This window comes from Myzus persicae, unplaced genomic scaffold, assembly GCF_001856785.1.
Source record: "Myzus persicae strain clone G006 unplaced genomic scaffold, MPER_G0061.0, whole genome shotgun sequence".
Lineage (NCBI taxonomy): Eukaryota > Metazoa > Arthropoda > Insecta > Hemiptera > Aphididae > Myzus > Myzus persicae.
This window is the reverse complement of record NW_019103979.1, coordinates 96,568-115,965: the sequence shown is the minus strand read 5'-3', so window position 1 is coordinate 115,965 and position 19,398 is coordinate 96,568. Positions and strand designations below refer to the sequence as shown.

The 19,398-nt window shown below is 27.8% G+C and overlaps 2 protein-coding genes and 1 long non-coding RNA gene across 5 annotated transcripts; 2 read left to right on the top strand and 1 right to left on the bottom strand.

Moving 5' to 3' along the window:
• Positions 1-2,694: 2,694 nt before the first annotated feature.
• On the bottom strand, positions 2,695-6,638 carry LOC111037165 (KICSTOR complex protein C12orf66-like). 2 transcript variants are annotated; one of them, XM_022319554.1, is made up of 8 exons: positions 6,249-6,638; positions 6,033-6,179; positions 5,696-5,964; positions 4,846-4,984; positions 3,905-4,092; positions 3,583-3,766; positions 3,429-3,518; positions 2,695-2,961 (listed from the first exon to the last, which is right to left on the bottom strand). In XM_022319554.1, the coding sequence occupies exons 1-8, from the start codon at positions 6,330-6,332 to the stop codon at positions 2,809-2,811; spliced, it is 1,254 nt and encodes a 417-aa protein (XP_022175246.1). In that variant the 5' UTR covers positions 6,333-6,638; the 3' UTR covers positions 2,695-2,808. The 2 variants fall into 2 exon arrangements, with proteins under 2 accessions (XP_022175246.1, XP_022175247.1); XM_022319555.1 differs by having other exon boundaries at positions 6,435-6,609.
• A 118-nt stretch (positions 6,639-6,756) lies between these two features.
• Positions 6,757-8,818, top strand: LOC111037166. 2 transcript variants are annotated; one of them, XR_002604851.1, is made up of 4 exons: positions 6,757-7,028; positions 7,156-7,292; positions 7,430-7,594; positions 7,652-8,818. It is a non-coding gene; the product is annotated as an uncharacterized LOC111037166 (long non-coding RNA). The 2 variants fall into 2 exon arrangements; XR_002604850.1 differs by having other exon boundaries at positions 7,156-7,344.
• A 1,038-nt stretch (positions 8,819-9,856) lies between these two features.
• Positions 9,857-14,162, top strand: LOC111037167 (RPII140-upstream gene protein). Its single transcript, XM_022319556.1, has 7 exons — positions 9,857-10,170; positions 10,250-10,415; positions 10,500-10,588; positions 12,219-12,352; positions 13,247-13,361; positions 13,421-13,550; positions 13,888-14,162. Exons 1-6 carry the CDS (start codon positions 10,019-10,021, stop codon positions 13,533-13,535), a joined length of 771 nt encoding a protein of 256 aa, XP_022175248.1. The 5' UTR covers positions 9,857-10,018; the 3' UTR covers positions 13,536-13,550; positions 13,888-14,162.
• Positions 14,163-19,398: the final 5,236 nt, after the last annotated feature.

The window sequence follows — 19,398 nt, the reverse complement described above, 5'->3', positions numbered from 1 at the left end:
CCCCCACTGAACTGATGTCCGGATTTGGTCTAAAAACATTATGGTAACCCTGGGTATAGTGCTTCTTAGTGGCTATAGACTAACTGATTCAATGTTTAAGTCTGTGTGGAGTTGGATACGTACCAAGACGCATTTTTTATCAATATCATAAGTTGAGTAATCGATTAGGTAGGTACGTGCGACACCGGGCCAAGAGATCACAGAACGGAGTTAGATTACCAGTTCTAAGTTCTGCAGAGGCCGAATGTACCATTATAACGTGACACTAGGCTGGCTCCTGGCTGGTTATGCTAACCGAGTCGAAAAGACCTCACTTCTGGGCTCTGGATGTAAATAATATTTGAATATTTATTTGTAGTATTGAATTTTTGTAAGGAGTTGCAGTCTAGGCTGCGGTTTGACGAATTATAGTTAATCTGATATTAACTACTAACTTAACTTAATTGTTTTTTGTTAACGTAAAATAAGCTAATTAAATGTTCTTTTATGTGCCAAGTTCAAAAGTTAATTTATTTTGTTCCCAATTTTACTTTATTTTATTACATTTCAATCGATTTTGTTGTCGTGTAAAAAATATTTTTCGTTTTGTTTACTGTAAATCATTATTTTAGTAACGACAAAAACTTTAATTAAATAGATTCTATATATAATTTAAATAAATACTTTAAAATCAGTTTATAGATTTGAATTGGTAAAAAAATAAATTAGGATAGTGTTAAGTAAGTTACCAAAAATGTAATTTCTTTAATTAAAGTATTTAAAAAAACATGAACTTGCTCAACTGTGATTGTAGTAGGAGACTGGCCTATATGCCCCCCCCCAACCCATTTCATACAGTGGTATCTCATAAAGATCCTCAATCCCCCACTATTGTAGCTTAAATAGAAAATAAGATCAAACATTAAATTGGGTATAATTTATTTTCATACTTTAATGTTAATTATTTCCTGTATGACTGCATATTTAATTCACAATAATCATACTTCCTTCATTAAAAATAAAAATAAATCACTTAAGAATTTAAAAACATATATTCAGCACATAAATATACCTATAATGAACCAACACAATATGGGTACTTATGTCAATGTTATGTGCATATATTTTACTCTATTTTACTATAGCATGATAGGTATTTACTTAATTATTTATTATTGACTGTTATAGTGTTATAATTTGTATTATATACCCAAATATGAAAATTAAATTACTTTAATATACAAGATGGCAAGGTGCATTAATAATAATTATAATAATGTGAATGTCAAATATATTATAATATAAATTATTATAAATAAATAATGAAGATTATTTACTGTGATTAGTCAATTCAATAAAAGTTTCCTTGGTTTTGTAATCATTCTTAATTATTATGATTATTTTATTCTCAGCAACATCAACAACTTGTTATTACAAGATTATTACGGTTGACTATAAGTCCTATACATTTCCTTGTATACAGCAAAATGGATTTGGATTTTATTTTATACATTATTTTACAATTTGATTATAATTTATATCAATGTATGATGTAAATGTTGCAATGTGTTGTGTTCACTAAGTTTTCTTGTTTTTGTATTCATGCATAATGATTATAGGTACCTAGTTGTTTTATTTTAAATGATGTCAACAAGTTATGGAATTTAATAAAATATCGGTATCCAATTTTAAAGAAGTTATTTATTCAAAAAACGATCTCACTAACGAGGATTTTATAATTATTGTTATACCTCTGTAATTAATAAGTAATATTTTAATAAATTTTGGTGTTACCTATAGGCTGTAGAAAATAATACATAGGACATATTTTATAGTTTTTACTCAGAAGTAAATTGGCATTTGTTATAAGTAATAAATTATAATTGTATTAAGACTGGTCCGAAGAAAAGTTGATGATAAAAAGTTCAAGTTTTATGATTTTTTTTAATGATTTAATGACACACCAATAAACAATAAGTCGTACATCATAATAATAATAAATAATTAATATTATGTTTGCCAAACATATTTAATATTTATTTATTTTACATATACATGTAGCATTATTTTCTCTCATTTATCAGACAATTATTCACATTTTAATGAAAATTGTGTGAACACTTTTTGATAGCATCAATAAAAGTAATTATACTTGAATAAATAATAAAAATGTTATAAAAATAAAGGTTTATACCAAAGAAAAAGAGTAATAGTAATTATTTATTTTTTAAAAGAAAATATTTTTTGCTCTAGTAAATAACTGTAAAATTGATAATAATAAAAAAATGTTTTGTAGACAAATATAATATGGTATGATAATTTTTGACCAACCCAAATATTTGACTGCACAATGATGCAGCCAGTTTTGAACTGTATCAGAATAACTTAGTAACCTAAAAGCATCACCTATCTTGACTGGGTAAAAACATTGAGGCCAGTCTATTAATAAAAAGTCTAGGTAATACAACATTACAGTGTGTTTTCTATGACATTGAATGGTTTTTAGAACCTACCAAACCTACTAATAGTTTAATTGTGTATTTTATGATACTGTCTATACCATTATTAATTATTATATACAATTGTAGTTGATATCTATAGTTTTCTACAGTATGGTTTAGTTGGTTTAAATTATAAGCCAGTATATCTTAAGATAAACTAGCTCTAACCTAGCCATATACTCCCAAATGAGTAAATTTGAAAAATGACAAAACATAATCAGTTATTCATATATTTTAATAATTTAATAAACAAACATGAAACAAAAATGTATACATTATTAAGTATTAAGAATATAAATTTAAAGGTAATCTTTATAAAGATTTCTATTTATCTATTAACAGAAGTAAAATATCTATGACATCGAAGCATTGAAACAAATTCTAATATGCTTGCTTTCTCCCTCTCTTCATTTTTAGGTTTGCCATTAAAACACATGATAAAAATTATTTTCAAGTCCACCCTCGTAAACATATAAGTAACCTGAAAAAAGGATTAATTACCTTGTTTTTATCAATTACGATATAAATTAGTATAAGTGTAGTTAATTTAATTTATGCTGTAACTTTAAAGAATTTAACAAACGAATCAGATATTTGCTTAGTGTTTTTGTAAAAATTATATTTTCAATAAAGTAGGAAACTAGCGGTTTAACATTTTTTTTTATCAGCAAATAATACTTATTGGTTTAAACTTTAATTGCCTGTACTACTAATTGAAAAATATATTTTGGACTTATCCCTTGAATGTTATAGTAAAATGATTTATAATCACTTTAAAATGTAAAATAAGTAATGGTACAACATTTGATTAATGCTTTTGACCTGGTGATAATATATCTTCCCATTTATACTATGTTGGATAGTTATATAGAATAATATATTTTATTTGTCATAATACCTATTTAAGAATTATGTGTTGAAACATAATTGAATAAATCAAAAACTTACATTTTCATCTGTAATCATTTCAATTTTATTAACTGAGTTTTCTTCATCATTTATTCTTATCTTTTCTACCACATCAAATTTAACTGGGACCTAAAATAAGTATTTAATAATAATTAATAATTAAATAAATAATTGAACATGATCATTTTAATACCTTTGGGTAGCTAATTATAACTTTATACTTAAAAAATGGATCCATTTTAGTTATAGGTGGAGTACTACTTGTAGGTGGAGTAGGTGAACTCCCATTACAAGAGTCATTATCAGAAGGATAATCGGGGGTTTCGTACACCAATATTGCAGATAAAGCCTCTGCCTTCTGCTTTAATTGTTGCATCCTATAATTACACATATACACTAAACAGGCAGTGATTTTTTTTTCACAATTGATTAAAATAAATTTATAAGTCATGATTATTTAAGCCATAGTTTAACAATGAGCAACAAAAACACTAATATCTTTAAAGTATACATACTTTGTGAAAAAATTTAAATTTTTTTCTTCACTTGTGTTCTTTACTTCTCGCAATGATGATTGTCGTATAAGTATTCCATAAAAATACAACATAAATTTAGAAATTGTCATGTGTTTGAATCTTTTGAACCATATAAGCAATGGAGGTAAAGTACTTTTGCTAGTAAACAATTTACTGAATCTCCAACCCTAAAAATCACAATTGTATGTCAAAGTTCATAAATTATGAATTCAAAATACTAATATGCATTTAATTATTAAAGTATATTTAACTGTGTAATGATTTCAATTTTAAAGTTTAAACTTATGATACCTATATATTATATAGCAGTGGATATCATCAACTGAATGGTAGACTGCAATAAAAAAAATGTATATAATATATATACCATATAGTTAACATTTTACCAATCCTATAGATTCACTAACCTAACCATAAGTTCACAACAAGAAAGTTCTTGTAAGAGGCGGAGCTGTGTCGTCATCAAAATCATCTCGTTCATACATTCTCGATGAAATTAATATCATGAGTTTGCTCTTAACTTATCACATCCTAAATGTCCAACTACCAAATCAATTTAACAATTGAAATCTTTTTTATAATTTTTTCATCCATCTTATGTCGACTATTAAGTACTTCCATTTTATCCAAAAAACTAGCATAACATTTAGATTTATTTTAATGAAATAAAAATAACTAAAATTGTATATTTCACAAGTGGTTGATGTGAAATTTGCTCAGATCTATAATTCTTCATATGACAACATTATTTCACTATTTCGTTAAGCATATATCATCATTTTGTATTGTACCTCGGCTTAAATATTTCCAATTTTAAAATTCTTTTCAAGAGTACATAAATGAGCTTTCCTTGCATACTCCCTGGGCCCTGAGCATGCCTATGCATTTGTATTATTTATAATTAATATATAGATTATTACCTCTTGGTTTTGATAGCATTTTTCCCACGCAATAAATGCATCACTACTTTCCTTTAGGCTAATCAATGAATTAAAATATGACCAATCCCCTAAATGTTCATGACACTTGAATAAATGTTGAATGCAATCCAGCTCATAACTGTAAAAATATATTTTATATTTTAAGATTAAGTCTAGGTATCCAAAGGATGTTTAAACAATATATTCTGTAGTCAAATGTTTCTAATAGAGGTAATTTATACAAAATATATTTATATAATATGTAACCATTATTCATATATCAGACTTTATGACAATATGGTTAAGTTGTAACTATTATATTATAAATAGAATACTTAAAAGAATATGAAAACCAAACATGCAAAGCTAACATCTGCTTAAATTGATCTATTTAAATTTATATACTTAAGAGGATGTTAACGTAATTTTTGTTTTTTCTCTCAGACTCACACACAACATAGATAAAACACTTCTGCCTAAAATTGTTTTTTATGATTTTTGAGTAATCTTAGAGTAAAATTACCAATTACAAAAATTATAGAGGATAATATTTTTGAGGGTATGACATATCGGTTTTATATTTTATTATTATTTGATTTTCAAAAAAAAATGTTGTAAATTTAAATTATGTTTAAATTGTTTTGAGACATTATTTAGACAAATTGAGTCCTGCCCTCAAAAATATTGTTCTCTGTTGATTTTGTAATGGGTAATTTTCCTTTAAAATTATTTAAAAACATAAAAAAAAAAATGATTCTGCGTAAATGCGTTTTGTCTATGATGCACGAGGGCCAGAGAGATAAAACAAACAGTGCGCTGACATCCTCTTAACATTAAAATGATTATTTACCGTACAATTCTTAATACTTGATCAACAGGTGAAAAATTGCTAAGATCATTCTGAATATTTTCAACAGTCTCAGATAACTCACTAAAATTAATCCAACTATTCAAAGATCCGATTTCATATAATTTATCATATAAATCAAGAAGCTGGAGTCTAACGGATATAAACTGTAGAAGTGTAGTCATAAATTTTGTAACATAGTTATCATCAACCTCGGACTTGAGTTTTTCGAGGTCTTGAAACAAGGTCTTGTACACAAAGTCCAGATAGTTCTGCAATGAAAAATAAGGGAAACATTTAATAGGTCTAATATTACGCCATGTTGTATTATTGTAGGTACCTCGTCTTCTTTTCGCTCAAGCATTTTATTTTTTGAAGGCTCAAAATTGGTATCATAGTAATTCTTTTCAGCCAAAGCAAAATCACATAGAATATCAAACATTGCTTTGGGCCAAACATTGTTTAAGTTAACTAAACGTTGTTTCTCCTAAAAAATAAATTATTAAATAGTATCTACCATAGACCCAACATTAAATTATTTTTATTGAAAAATTACCATAAACACTTTAGCATCATCATAACTAGATTTTGATAAATGGTTAAAAAATATACGAACAATTTCTTCTTGAGACTTTGCCATGTTTATGTCATAATTATAATAATGTAATAGTTAACTTTATTACCTACCTCTTATTAATATAATTAACAACTATCAAATAAAAATATGTTTGAAATGCCTTACTATTATTAAATAAATACTTAAGCTCCAATGTTAATCATAAACGTCCTTGCGGCAAAATTTATGTCAAAGAATAACATTTATATTTTAATAAATAGGTATTCAATACTATTAAATTTGTTTCACATTCACAGCAAATAGTGCCAAATGGCAAATACAATAGAATAGTAATATACGAATTATACGAAATATCCGAGTACTAATACTAGTAGTATAGTATTTCTTTACAGTATCACACATGTTTTTGAAACTGATAAGTGATTATAATAATATATTCTGTGGTTATGTCCATGCGTCTGGTAAAAGCACAGATCCTGGTTATAACCGTGGCACAGATATAAATATATTATATATTGTATACAGATATGTATAATATATTTATTTATATTGTTCTATGATACCTATTTCTGTAAATTTGCACACAAAAATATGTATAAAGATAACAAATGAGATTTTTTGGTGGTATGAAAATTATAAAGAAAAGCGTTTAGTTTATACCTACAAAGGTATATTTTTGAAAATGGTTTATAAATGTATTTTGTGTAGTAATAAAAGTAAAACCACTGAAAACCCTCAATCTCGAATTAGCTTTCATTCGTAAGTAATCATGCTTTTCAAATAACTATAATTATCTATAGTTATTATTAATCTTTTAGTTACCTGCCTATATACTTATATGCATATTACGAGTTATTATGAAAAAATATTTAATATGTTTTAATAGTTTCCCAACAAATCCCGATTTAAGGGGAAAATGGATTAAGATAAGTGGAGTTGAAGACATTTTAATTAAACCTATTAAAATATGTTCCGTGCATTTCAATGAAGATTCATATTTACCAATGTTTCCAATATCTAAAGGTTTAAAACAAACTGCTGTACCATCATTGTCTATGAATAATAGGCGATGAAAGTATATTAAATAATAAATACAATATTAATTATTTTTAACTAGTATAAGTATTTATATATAACTAATGTTCAAATGTATTATTTAGTGTTTTGAATACAACTATGCCAAATAATGCTGTAGTATTAAATTCACCGGATTTTCTAAATAATATACCTACTAAAATATCACGTGATACAAGTCCAATAAGTAATTTGTCAACTTCTCCGTTCAATACAATATTTCAACCGACTATTGGATCTGAATCTTTGAGGTAGGTATTTTATCATTATGTTTGCTATGTATAATAAAAATATATTATTTTTTTTAGTAATTGTGTACCGACAAAGAGAAAAAAATTGTATTCTCATCCTCGGCACATAGGCGATTATACTGAAGAACATGTTAGTACACTTAAAGGACAAACGAATAATTTAATATACTTAAAAGGAATATATTTATTACAGACAAAAAAATAAAATGTTTACAGCAGCAATATAGGAACCTTGAAAAAAAAGTGGTGTCATTAAAATTACTACTAAATAAAAGTAAAAATAAAAGGTTAATTTCTGAACATGGTGCACAGAAATTAATTACGAAATATTAATTTTTCAATTTAGAATTATTCTTTTTAGTAGGTACCTAGTCAAATTAGAAATATATTTGAAATTAAAATAATGGTTGGTTAATGTCTAGGCTGGGTTAGAAAAATTAAAAAGTTAGGCTACTTGTTTTTTTAAGTAATTTCTAATTTAACAAGTTCAAAGTTGTTCCATGATATGTAGAACTTGATATGAATTTATAAGGAAAATTAAAATTTCACCTAAATAGACGAAAGTCTCAGGAGGGGATGAAGGTGTCATATTACGCTCAACTTTGTCTTTTTTTTCCTAATGATACATACAAATTTCCCTTGAACACAATTAACTTGACTATATTATGTGGAAAAAACAAAATGGTGTACCCTATAAACTTGTGTTGTCTTTTTCAAAACTGGTGGCATTAAAATTATGACTTTACAAAAATTAGTATTTGGGAACTGTGGAAGAAATCTTTAGATGGAGTCAACAAATATTTTATGATAGGGCAATGTACAGTGTACAATTTCTCAATTCATAACTAGGTGCTCTAAAAATACTCTACTTGTGATTATCTTATAATTTCTGTCTTTACTGCAGACCAATTATTTACCTTTTCTACAAAAAACAACCGTATATATAAAGTTGAAAAACCCAGTGAGAGGTAAGTTTGTACACAATACAATGTAAATAGAATAAAAATATAATGTAGGTATATAATAATTATTATGCCTATTATCATGATAGAAATAACTAGTTAGGTTAACCTAACCTAACCTAACCTAACTAGTTATTTCTATCATGCCTATTATAATCCAAATGGGTATTTAAAATTATTGGGTACATTAATAAGTACAATTTCTTCAATAAGAAAGTTACAAATTAAACCTAAAACAGATAAACACTTATGTCAATAATTGAATGTATTAGATATTTATATTTGTATTCATATGATGTCTAGAAATTGAGTTTGCCACAAAATGTATATTAATGGCAGTGTCGTGCCGTCTTGGTCAAAAATACAAATGAGTTAAAATAATTTAATTATTAGTAACTGACACGTTTAATATAAAGACTATAGATTTAAAGGAAATAATTTTTTTTAATTGTATTATTTATAACTATAATATGATATAAAAAAAAATGAGTTAAAATATTTAATTTGGTATTTAAAGTGACTGTTATAATTTTCTATATTTTGCCTAGTGAGATCGTTTCTCTCGCTGATCTGAGTACCTATATTACCAATATTTTATTACTGACAAATGCAAAAAAATGTATTTTGTTACATATATCACATTAAGTCAAAAAATTCACATTCCCCCCCTCTCCTTTCTAAAACCAATTTACTCCGTTCTACAGTACGCAGAATTTACTTATAAGCACGATGTAGGACCTACATCGTAGGTAAAACATTTTATCTACATCGTGCTTATAAGGGTAGAGGTAACAGTATCTTGAGCGATCCACTAGGTAGCGCTTATGAAATTTGAGGCAATTGTAAACCTAAGGATATATTATTATGATTTATGAATATTATGATGCTCCAACATCAAGAAGAAAATTTAGGTGATTTTAAACATAGACCTTAGTCCACTGGTCATGACAAATTAAATTGAATTATTCATGTATAAACCAACTTAGTTTTTGCTGATAGACAAATGACAATATTATGAATTTATAATGATAAAAATGGTCAAACTCCAAAGGGATTTAGTTGAAAAGTGCACTATTTGTCCCTCATGGTTCTATATTGCAACCGCTAGCCAGTGAACTGATATTTGGTTTGGTTAGATCTATTTAGGTCTATTTGTCCATTTGAAAATTTAACCTTGGATAATACGATCTAAGAATATAACCATAAGGACCTAGTTGACTAAGGATCTAGATGCGTCACCCTAAACCATAGATGATAAGCGGTGATAATACATTATTTGTGATAACATGGTCCATGAGTTAAGTGTGCTTGATTTTTTATTTGTGCCTTGTGCATTAAATTAATAATATACTTATTTTTAACTGTTTAAATGCTTGGTTATATCGTTTTTAAATTAAAAAAAAAAATTTAACTTAACACTTTATCATTTGAAGTAATTGTATGATATAAATGTATTAAAACTATGTTTTTTAGACGTTTAAAACTATCACATACACGGTGTTTTCTGCCGGCGTTTTTCTTGAACAAAAATGAACACGATTTAGAAGGAACCGAAATCTTAGATACAAAAAAAGTCGGTGGTTGGCAAGGTGTTGTGAACGCATTTTCCACCGAGTATGAATAAATGTCTAATTAATCAAAATTAACTTCAATAGGACCATTTGGTTTTATTAATATGTGTACTTGTTTTCAGCGAAGATGGCAATCCATCTCCAGATGTAAGAGCTATACTTTCGACAATATGTTACAGCAGTTTGATGGGTGGTGTGTATGGAAGTTTATCATACAGTAAACGGGCTTATGAGGATTTTTTTCAGAAGAACCAAGCAACACTGTTTCAAAATCAGTTTGAAGCCAAAGTATGAAATTTAAAGTCATATTATATTCAATCATCTAAATTCAATTTGTGGAATCAAATACAATAATGCCCATTATATTTTTAGGCTAAACTACAATCTCAAGTTACACTGGCAATGGCAAGAGGTGTCTTTAAATGGGGAACTAGGGTAGCACTATTTTGCGGATCTTTTACGTAAGTTTTCATAGTCTAATATTATTATATTATATCTTTAAATTTCTGGAAGAAAAAAATATATTGTTATTACTCCTCCTAAAAAAAAAAAAACAAAATCTCTGAATAGCTACTTTTTTATATCTACTAAAGTAGTAAAGCAAAGGTGATATTAACCTGTTTTCTAAATATGATAAATTATGATTGCTTCCAAATTTAAAAACTCAAATCTATTTAAAAAAGAAAGGATCTGACCTAACTCTTGATAATTATTGTTCTTTTCATATTTTGTTAGACACTACTATGAATTATATCAATTTTTGCAAATCCAAATGTTCAATAAGTTAGGTTGTTGTTGTTGACTAAAATACATTTTAAAAAGAATTTTATTCTTAGAAATTTGAAATTTTTTTTAGTAAATAGGCTGCAGAGGATTAATTGTAACAATCAATGAAAGTTTTTTTGTATGAAAATAAAATAATGCTGAGTGTATTGCCATATACTGACATCCCGCCTATATACATATAATACTTTAGATTAAAGGTTCTCAAACTATGGTACCACTAGTGGTACGCGAAAGGCCACAAAGGATAGAACGGAGAATAAATAAATGAATATTTTAAATTGTGTTTGAACATAGTCACATGGAAATAGACATAAGTGGAAAAAGACAGATTAGTCGGCTAGATATATTAATAATACACATGAGTTGTACGCGGAAAAAAAAGTGAGAACCGCTGCTTTAGATATGTATGGGAGCGCCATAAAATGGTTGTCGACTAGTAAATGGTGCTAAATTTTAATAACCTTAGGGGAAGACAAGGCTAGGCCAACAACAAAATAGTTATCTAGGAGATCAGTGTGTAGTAAGTTCTGGAAATAGGAAAAGAGAAATTGTGTTGCAAAAAACTTGCGAGTAGAAAAGGCTAGTTCTAAATAATACTAGAAATACGCTCAAGAGTACTCTAGTATTTTAACTTGACAGATGATTAATCAAGAATATTTGAATAGCTAATGTTTCATATAGTATTTTTATAGTAGAAACTACGCATTGTTATGTCGATAATAAAACAACATGGGATATTACATTTGGCCTTAAGAGCATGGCTTGATGGCATTTCCTGGACCTAGTTTACATGCATTTGATAGTTAATGGGGTTAACACGGTCTTGTCGTTAAAGAAGTAGTACAGATTAGGACTATATAATAGAGACCTGAGCAACCGATATTTAGACGTGAACTGTCAGAGTGAGTGCGAGCACCTTCACGCCAGCAGACTGAAAATTCAACTCCACCAGAAATTATTCAAATAGTTTTACAGTTGCAATTAAGTCATGTACAATAAATAAACACATTGGGTTGAATTATTGACACCTTTGTCCATCATCATTCATCATATTGTACTCAGCATCTGGAAGCAGGTTCCTTAGAGTATTGTATCTCAAGGCACAAACACAATTTTTGTCTTATATTATATTGTTAATATTTTTTTTATCATAACAATACAAAATAGTATTCTAAATAATTAGTACATTTATAAATTATAATGTTTACATAGTGTAAGAACAAAAAAAAAAAGGCACAGTTATAAATATTATAATAGAGAAAAGTAACGTATTTACTATTGGCATATCATTATTTTCATTTTCAGAACTGTAGTAACTGCTGTAAATGCGTACACACAAAATGTAACTTTAATTAGTTATGCTACAGCTGGTTTTGTAGTTGGTGGAATTGCAAGAATAAGTTTTGGTATGAAAGGTTTTATTGTTGGATCTACATTGGGTAAGTACTTTTGATAACATTGAACATAATACATCATATGAATAATGTAAATACAAATACATATAAAACATTTAGGACTTTGCGTTTAACATATATCTCTAGTCTTCTTATCTGTCATATAATTGTATTAAGAGGATGCACCATTTGTTTTCTCACTCTGACCCACACTCAACATAGCAGATTTAATATGTTCAGCAGAACCAACCCTGTGTTGTTTTTTTCAATATTAGAGTGAAATCAGCTACTATCAAACTTTAAGCTAAAAACATTGCTTGTGTCTACTTTGGATTTTTATACATTTTGTAAGCATTTTTAGTAATTTAATTATTTACACGCTGATAACATGCATACAATTTTAAATATGATTAAATAGCAAGCATAGGGACATAGGTAATGTTCTTAACTTAAAGTTTGATAATATGTTAATTCACTCTAATATTAAAAGTAACAACACTGGTTCTGCTAAATTTAAATATGCTATGTTGCGCATGGGTCAGAGAAAGAAAAAAAATAGTGCTCTAACATCCTCTTAATATTTTGAACAGTAATAGTGTAGTGTGATATTTCCTGTTAATTCACTATGCAGTAATTAGAAAAAACATATCTTTCAACAACCAAACTTATTTTTAATCTACTATTGGAAAAAAACTAAGTACAAAATTAAAACAATGCAATGAAAACACTATTTAGTATTAATACATTGTTTTTTAAAAAAAGGTAATAAAAATAGTTTATAGCTTGTATTTTGTATAAACGAGACAATCAAGATAAAACTTTGTATTTTATTATGTTATTTGATTTAAAAAAGCCAAATCAATTTATTTAAAAAAATAAATATCAAAAGTTTCAACTAAATGACAATCTATCCTCTAAATTTATGTGTGTTCATTTCAGGGGGTATTTTAGGGATTATTGCTGGAGGTTGTACATTATTAATATTAAAGTATTCTTCTTTTACTATGGATGAAGTAAAAGAATGGCAGAGCGAAAGTCAAATAGAAAGAGATTTGTATGTATAAATATAAAGTGAAAAAAAATAATATTTCACCAAGTTTATATCTATTTCAGATATTTTGTTAAGGAACAAAAAACATCTCAGATATTCAAGTATGATAAACCACCTGAACTAGAAGAACATGAAAAAAGATTACAACAATTGGGACAATTCCAGAATAAAGAATAACTGGAATGATTTATGGTAAACATCTTATTTATTAATGTTCATATTTTATATTTATATATTTGTTAACTATTCATTAAAATTAAACTTAAACGTATTAAAATCTTTAATCCTTAAATCTTATATAACTCTTATAACTCTGCATAATAAAATTCTGAAATATGGTATGTTGATATTAGTATTGCGTTCTAAGGTCCACACCTTGTTTTTTTTAAGTCTGCCATTTGTAATACAGTGAAAGTATCGATGAAATCTGATCTCTTTTTAAATCAATTGCTTTAATTATTATTTATAACATAAAACAAAAAAACTTTTATTATTATTTTTTAATTGTGCATTATATTTACAATTTCAGAATGAAGTGTAATGTCATATATTCAGGACTCTGGTACCTCATCAGCAGCTCCATTATAGGGAAAAATTGATACTTCAAAGGCCTTGGTGAACCGTTCATCGCAGTCCATCAGTCCTCTAAATTCCATCCAATAATTGCCAACATTAGCCATTGCTTCAACTACAAAATCCCAGTGTTCATCAGCATAACTTACAAACGAATCAACTGTTAACATGTACATATTGTTATAATTGTTAGTAATTTGTGTTAAAGTAAATAGTGTTGTTATTTTAGTATATTATCTCACCATGTTTACCAAAATTATTCACCTACTTTAGTTGTTCTTAATATCCATCTTTTCCAAAGCTCATATGGATGATTTATATTGGACAATTTTGAAATCCAGGGTTAATCCTTAATTTATCATTTATATTGTTTCTCCTAGATGAAATCTTTAAAAAAATGCTGATTATTTGTTTGGATATTTGGAAATGTATAATTAAATACAATTCTTAAAATTAACATACAATAGTTTGATCTTATAACAATATAGTTTTTGCCATGTGATTCTGATTATCTGATTTTAGTATTGTTACGTGGTAGTAACTATATACCTTTGTCTATCCCTGAATTTATCAAGAGCAAATTAATATCAAAAAGGGAATTAAGAGAGGATTTAAATACCGGGTTTGACAAGACACTTGGTTATTATTCTATTCTTTGGTTACCTATACTGAGTAAAATTTAATAAGTTTTACTTTATTCAATATGGAACGAATACAGTAGTTGTTTTAGTCATTTTTACTTCATTATATGCATGTATTTTTGTATACTTTATTTAATGGTACTTATTTAAAAAAAAAAGTATATGAAATGGTTTTTGGAAGTTATGATCGAAAAAATCTTACCGACCTACGGTCAGATGTAAATATGTAATTGAATATAATAGCAGAGTAGTGGACATTAACAAAATATAGTCTGTCATGTCTCGATTGTGTCATATGTTGTCGAAAATTATTTTTCACATTTTAGTTTTCATACTGCATATAATAAAAGCTGTGAGCTTTAACATATTATTTGTCTACTAAAATGGTAAAATACAATAATGGTTTGTATTCTTACTAATAATTGAATAATATTTGATATTATATAATATTGTGTAATAAATAAATTATATTCTAATAAATAGGGCTCAGATTTTGTAGCAAATGCTTCTTTTGGGGGGAGTAAGATAGAAAGATAATTCTTATGTATAAATACGTTTTGAATCGTTCCGATTTTAATGAAGTGAACTTTTTTTTGCTTTTTCTACAAAACCTGCTGTTTATTGCTTTTTCTCCTATTTGATTCTTTTTTCTATATTTTTATACATTTTTCTTCAAAATTTAACTTATTTCTATGAATATTATACTTGAACTAAATTAATATTACCAGAAATTATAAAACCAGTGAAAAAACAAGTAATTAATGTATAACTGATAAAATAACGATGGTCATTGTGCCAAAATAGTTTTATCTACAATTATCTATAGTTGTATTTATGACTCAAGGAAATAAAAAATTATCTGAATTATACCTGCGTATTTTTATAGCACGACGCTATCCAATACTTTAGTTGACTGGTAAATATCAATCGACAATCAGTGAGGTATAGTCGGTATAGTGCTCTCTACAATCGTCAAAATGCCAAAAGTTAAAAATTAAAATTATATTAGCACCTATTATTATGAGTTTTAATGAAAGTAACGTGACTAAATATATGGTCGTAAATTCCTTTTATAATATTTAATTTTATGTGTAATTGAAATTTGTTTTTTAGAATTAAATTTAATAAATGCTTTTTTTTGCTTTTTTTGGCAACTTAAAATGCTTTTTTAAGGATTTATTTTGCTAAAAATTCCGAGCCCTACTAATAAATAAAAATGAATTTGATTACTATAATATTTGGTATAGTTATGGATCATTTACGTTGACAAACTTGGATTTCATCATTGATTAAAGTATAATATATAAATAAGTACCTACAGTAACTAATTTTATTGCAAATGTATTTTACTTAAAAATTGTAAGACATTCATTGAATTATTATGTTATTTATTAGCTTTAAAAAAAGATAGTTGGGAATAATTATTAATTTTATATTTAAAAATAAGTAACTTATTTTTAACTACAGTAGAACCCCTCTCGTCCGCCGCTCCGTCTGAACCGACCACAGTATTATTGATATGAATACTATGTAATTTAAAAATACAATTTGGATTTTCCAATTTTTAGTAAATATATGTATAAAATTAATTGCTAGTTTAATATTTCCCTTATCGCTAGTCCGCTTTAAAAGTAACTAGTAGTTTCCATCGGTGTGTTCATTTTGTGTTACGACAGTGTTCTTTTGTGTTCATTACATATATGTATATTATTTGGAACTTTTCTACTTTACGGGACACTTTAATTTTTGTTTTGTAGGCTTACAATACCTTAAATAACGAAGGCTATGTGCATATGAGTATATGACACTTAACCATAGTCTCCATTTCAAAGACCCGGAGACAGGCGTCCATTCTAATACCATTGAGAGTTCATGGAGACATTCAAAAGCCTCCATGTCAAACTACTGTCGTAAAAAATCATTTTATGCGGGATACTTGGCCAAGTATATGTTTACTAAACACTGTCGGGCTCATAAATTGGACCCGACAGGCGACAGCTGAATTTCTAAAACACGCAGATCTAGTTTATAACATAAACAACACCGAATACGTTGGTCATGATGGCAATGAAGGTGGCGGTGACAGTAGCGACGACAGCATTGACAGCGATGAAGAACACGTGGACGAGGAATACGATGAATACGAGAGTGAAGATAGCGACGGTAATGGCGATGGGAACGACAAGCAGCTTCGGTGGCAACCACTGGCAACGTAGACACGTCAAATAAATAACTTTGTTTAAATTTTTTAATTAATTTAACACCTAATAAAGATAATAAAATAATGACATTCATTAATTACCGGACCCGGGATCGAACCCGAGTTATACAGCATGGCAACGTATAGTCAGTAAGACCTGCCAGAATAGCCCGACGAAAATCGGGCATTTTTAAAGTTATTTAACATGATATCTACTAACTTTGAAGTGCTATAACTTCGTAACTATGTCCGAGCGCCAAATTCTGACTTCACCATCGTTTTCAGCGTACTTAACTACTTAAGTTTCAATAATAAAAATTGCAAAAAAAAAGGTGTCCCGTAAAGTAGAAATATACCTATTATTTTATTACGTTTTAAACATTTGTTACAATTTATATTGTGTGTACAGCTGTGTGTTTTTTCAACAAGTATTCTGATAATCCCATAGACCTATTAACCTAGTTAATAGACCTAAGGTCCATGGATAATCCGACCTTTTTCGCGTTCCGACCACACCCCCAGTCCGGAAGGTGACAGATTAAAGAGGTTCTACTGTAAGTTAAGTTACTTTTATTTTCTAATTAACTTACATTATTCTATATTAACTTAATGAGTTAAAAAAAATAGTTAAATTGTCCAGCCTTGTTATTTATGTTTTTGTGAATAAAATAATTACAATCTCCGATGGGGTGACGGACGGTTGAAATTGAAATACGCAAGACGCGTACTTTAAGAGGTTATAACTTTGAAACTAAGTCTGATCGACAAATTTTAATTGCTCAATTGTTCTTAACTCGTAATACACAAGTTTTCAGGGAAAAAAATCTTTTGGGAGCTACCTATACTGCGTTTATGACTAAGCGATGAAACGAGACTGTTGCCTCGCCCGACAGTTATTGAGATCTTGGTGAAGTTAAGAAAAATAGGTGGCGACTCTCACGCGGTTTACGCTTCAATCGGGGGTGTAGCCATTGACAATGAAGATACTCTATAGTCTATATAATAATTAAAATTGAAAAATTCACAATTAAATTGAATAATAACATAATGAAATTAGGGTACCTATATTTTGACATTCAAATCAGTGTAAGTACGATAGAGATGTAGTATAGTAATGAGTTCGGTGAAATCCGTGGGCTCTTAACTGGCGGATTGAAATCGTTTTCCAAATGAAGCGGATGAGGATGTTGAAATGATAATTCGACAAACTACAGTACCAACTCACAAGAATAAATTCAAAATGCTAAAGACTGCACTAGAAATGCATATTGAATTATTCGGAGCGGAGAAATCGCAGGTCTTTGTTAGAATGAAACACAATTAGTAGGTAGGTACTTATTCGGGATTTTGTAAATTCGGAAATATCTGATTTCAACAAAGAGACTTCTTTAAACTGAATAAGATCTTGAATAAATGATAAACTCACAGTTGAATACGAATGCGGAAGTGTTCAAAATTGAATATAATATCCTCATGGTCCGATAAAAGTATTGATAAGTACTTAGCTCCATTGTTATCTAAGATTGTTATATTATATTATCAATCAAGGTGGATTTATAAATCTACCTTGGACTATCCAAGGTAGGTATCAATATTGTCTATAATAATATTGTTATGCATTACCTATCAATATGTATTAGGTATGAGTCTATCACAGAGTACAAACACAACCATATCAAAACAGATTGATCGCTCGGTTAGTCGGTATCTATTTTGTATTCATAGTTCATACAATAAATTAATGATTTTTGTAGGTACCTATATTATTCTACATGTACACCCATACAATGTTAAGCTATTTATACCATGAATCTATTTACGCCGGTTTAGGTAGCCAGGTAGATAGTGGCTTATAAGTTAATAACAGCTACCTATAGTAATATTATATGAAATGATATTAAAATAATTATATATTATAATATGTAACAGAGATAGGTACCCTATGCGAATTGTTTTGGCCGACAATTAGTTCAACCATATTAAGAATAAAAAAATTAATTAAGTAAGTACCTAGTACCTACTAATAACAATATACATTTACTAAAAAATCTTCAGAAAAATAGACTGACAGACTATCTCCACTCGGTATCGTTTTTCATTGTACAATGATTGGTAATTGAATTGGAATTTAACTCATTCATTACAGTGACCTACACTCTACAGTCAACACCTACTATTACAGAGGAGTGATTTTTTACCTTCACGCTGTTGCCTGTACTCTTTCGGTAGTTACATACCTATAAATAATTTATGTACTCATAATGTATAAAAACAAAAATTAATTACCTATTTGATTCCACCGGCATTGCAGGTCCGCAGGTATAACTGTATTAACAAATCATTACAATGTCGTTCAAGTAATTTTAGTCAATTTATTAATGCAAAAATATCATCAATTACCTACGAGACCAAATGTTCAAATGTTTCAATAATTAGGTAGGTTCTAATAAATTATAGTAATTAATCAATGTACATACCTAGGTACATATGTTTAAAACTTATTAATTTAAGTAGGTACAAATTAAGGTTATTCAAAAATAATGTTTAAAATGTATTGGATGAGAGTTATAAGCTAATGAATTGATAGGTACATATTTCACGAATCCCTTAATTTTTAAATAATATT

Coding starts and splice junctions, on each gene's coding strand:
- LOC111037165 (XM_022319554.1), bottom strand. CDS start 6,332: ATGGCAAAGTCTCAAGAAGAAATTGTTCGTATATTTTTTAACCATTTA. Junction 4,985..5,695: donor CAAGTATTAAGAATTGTACG/GTAAATAATCAT, acceptor ATATTTTTACAG/TTATGAGCTGGATTGCATTC. Junction 3,519..3,582: donor TTATAATTAGCTACCCAAAG/GTATTAAAATGA, acceptor TACTTATTTTAG/GTCCCAGTTAAATTTGATGT.
- LOC111037167 (XM_022319556.1), top strand. CDS start 10,019: ATGTTTTTTAGACGTTTAAAACTATCACATACACGGTGTTTTCTGCCG. Junction 10,416..10,499: donor AAAATCAGTTTGAAGCCAAA/GTATGAAATTTA, acceptor TTATATTTTTAG/GCTAAACTACAATCTCAAGT. Junction 13,362..13,420: donor AGTCAAATAGAAAGAGATTT/GTATGTATAAAT, acceptor TATCTATTTCAG/ATATTTTGTTAAGGAACAAA.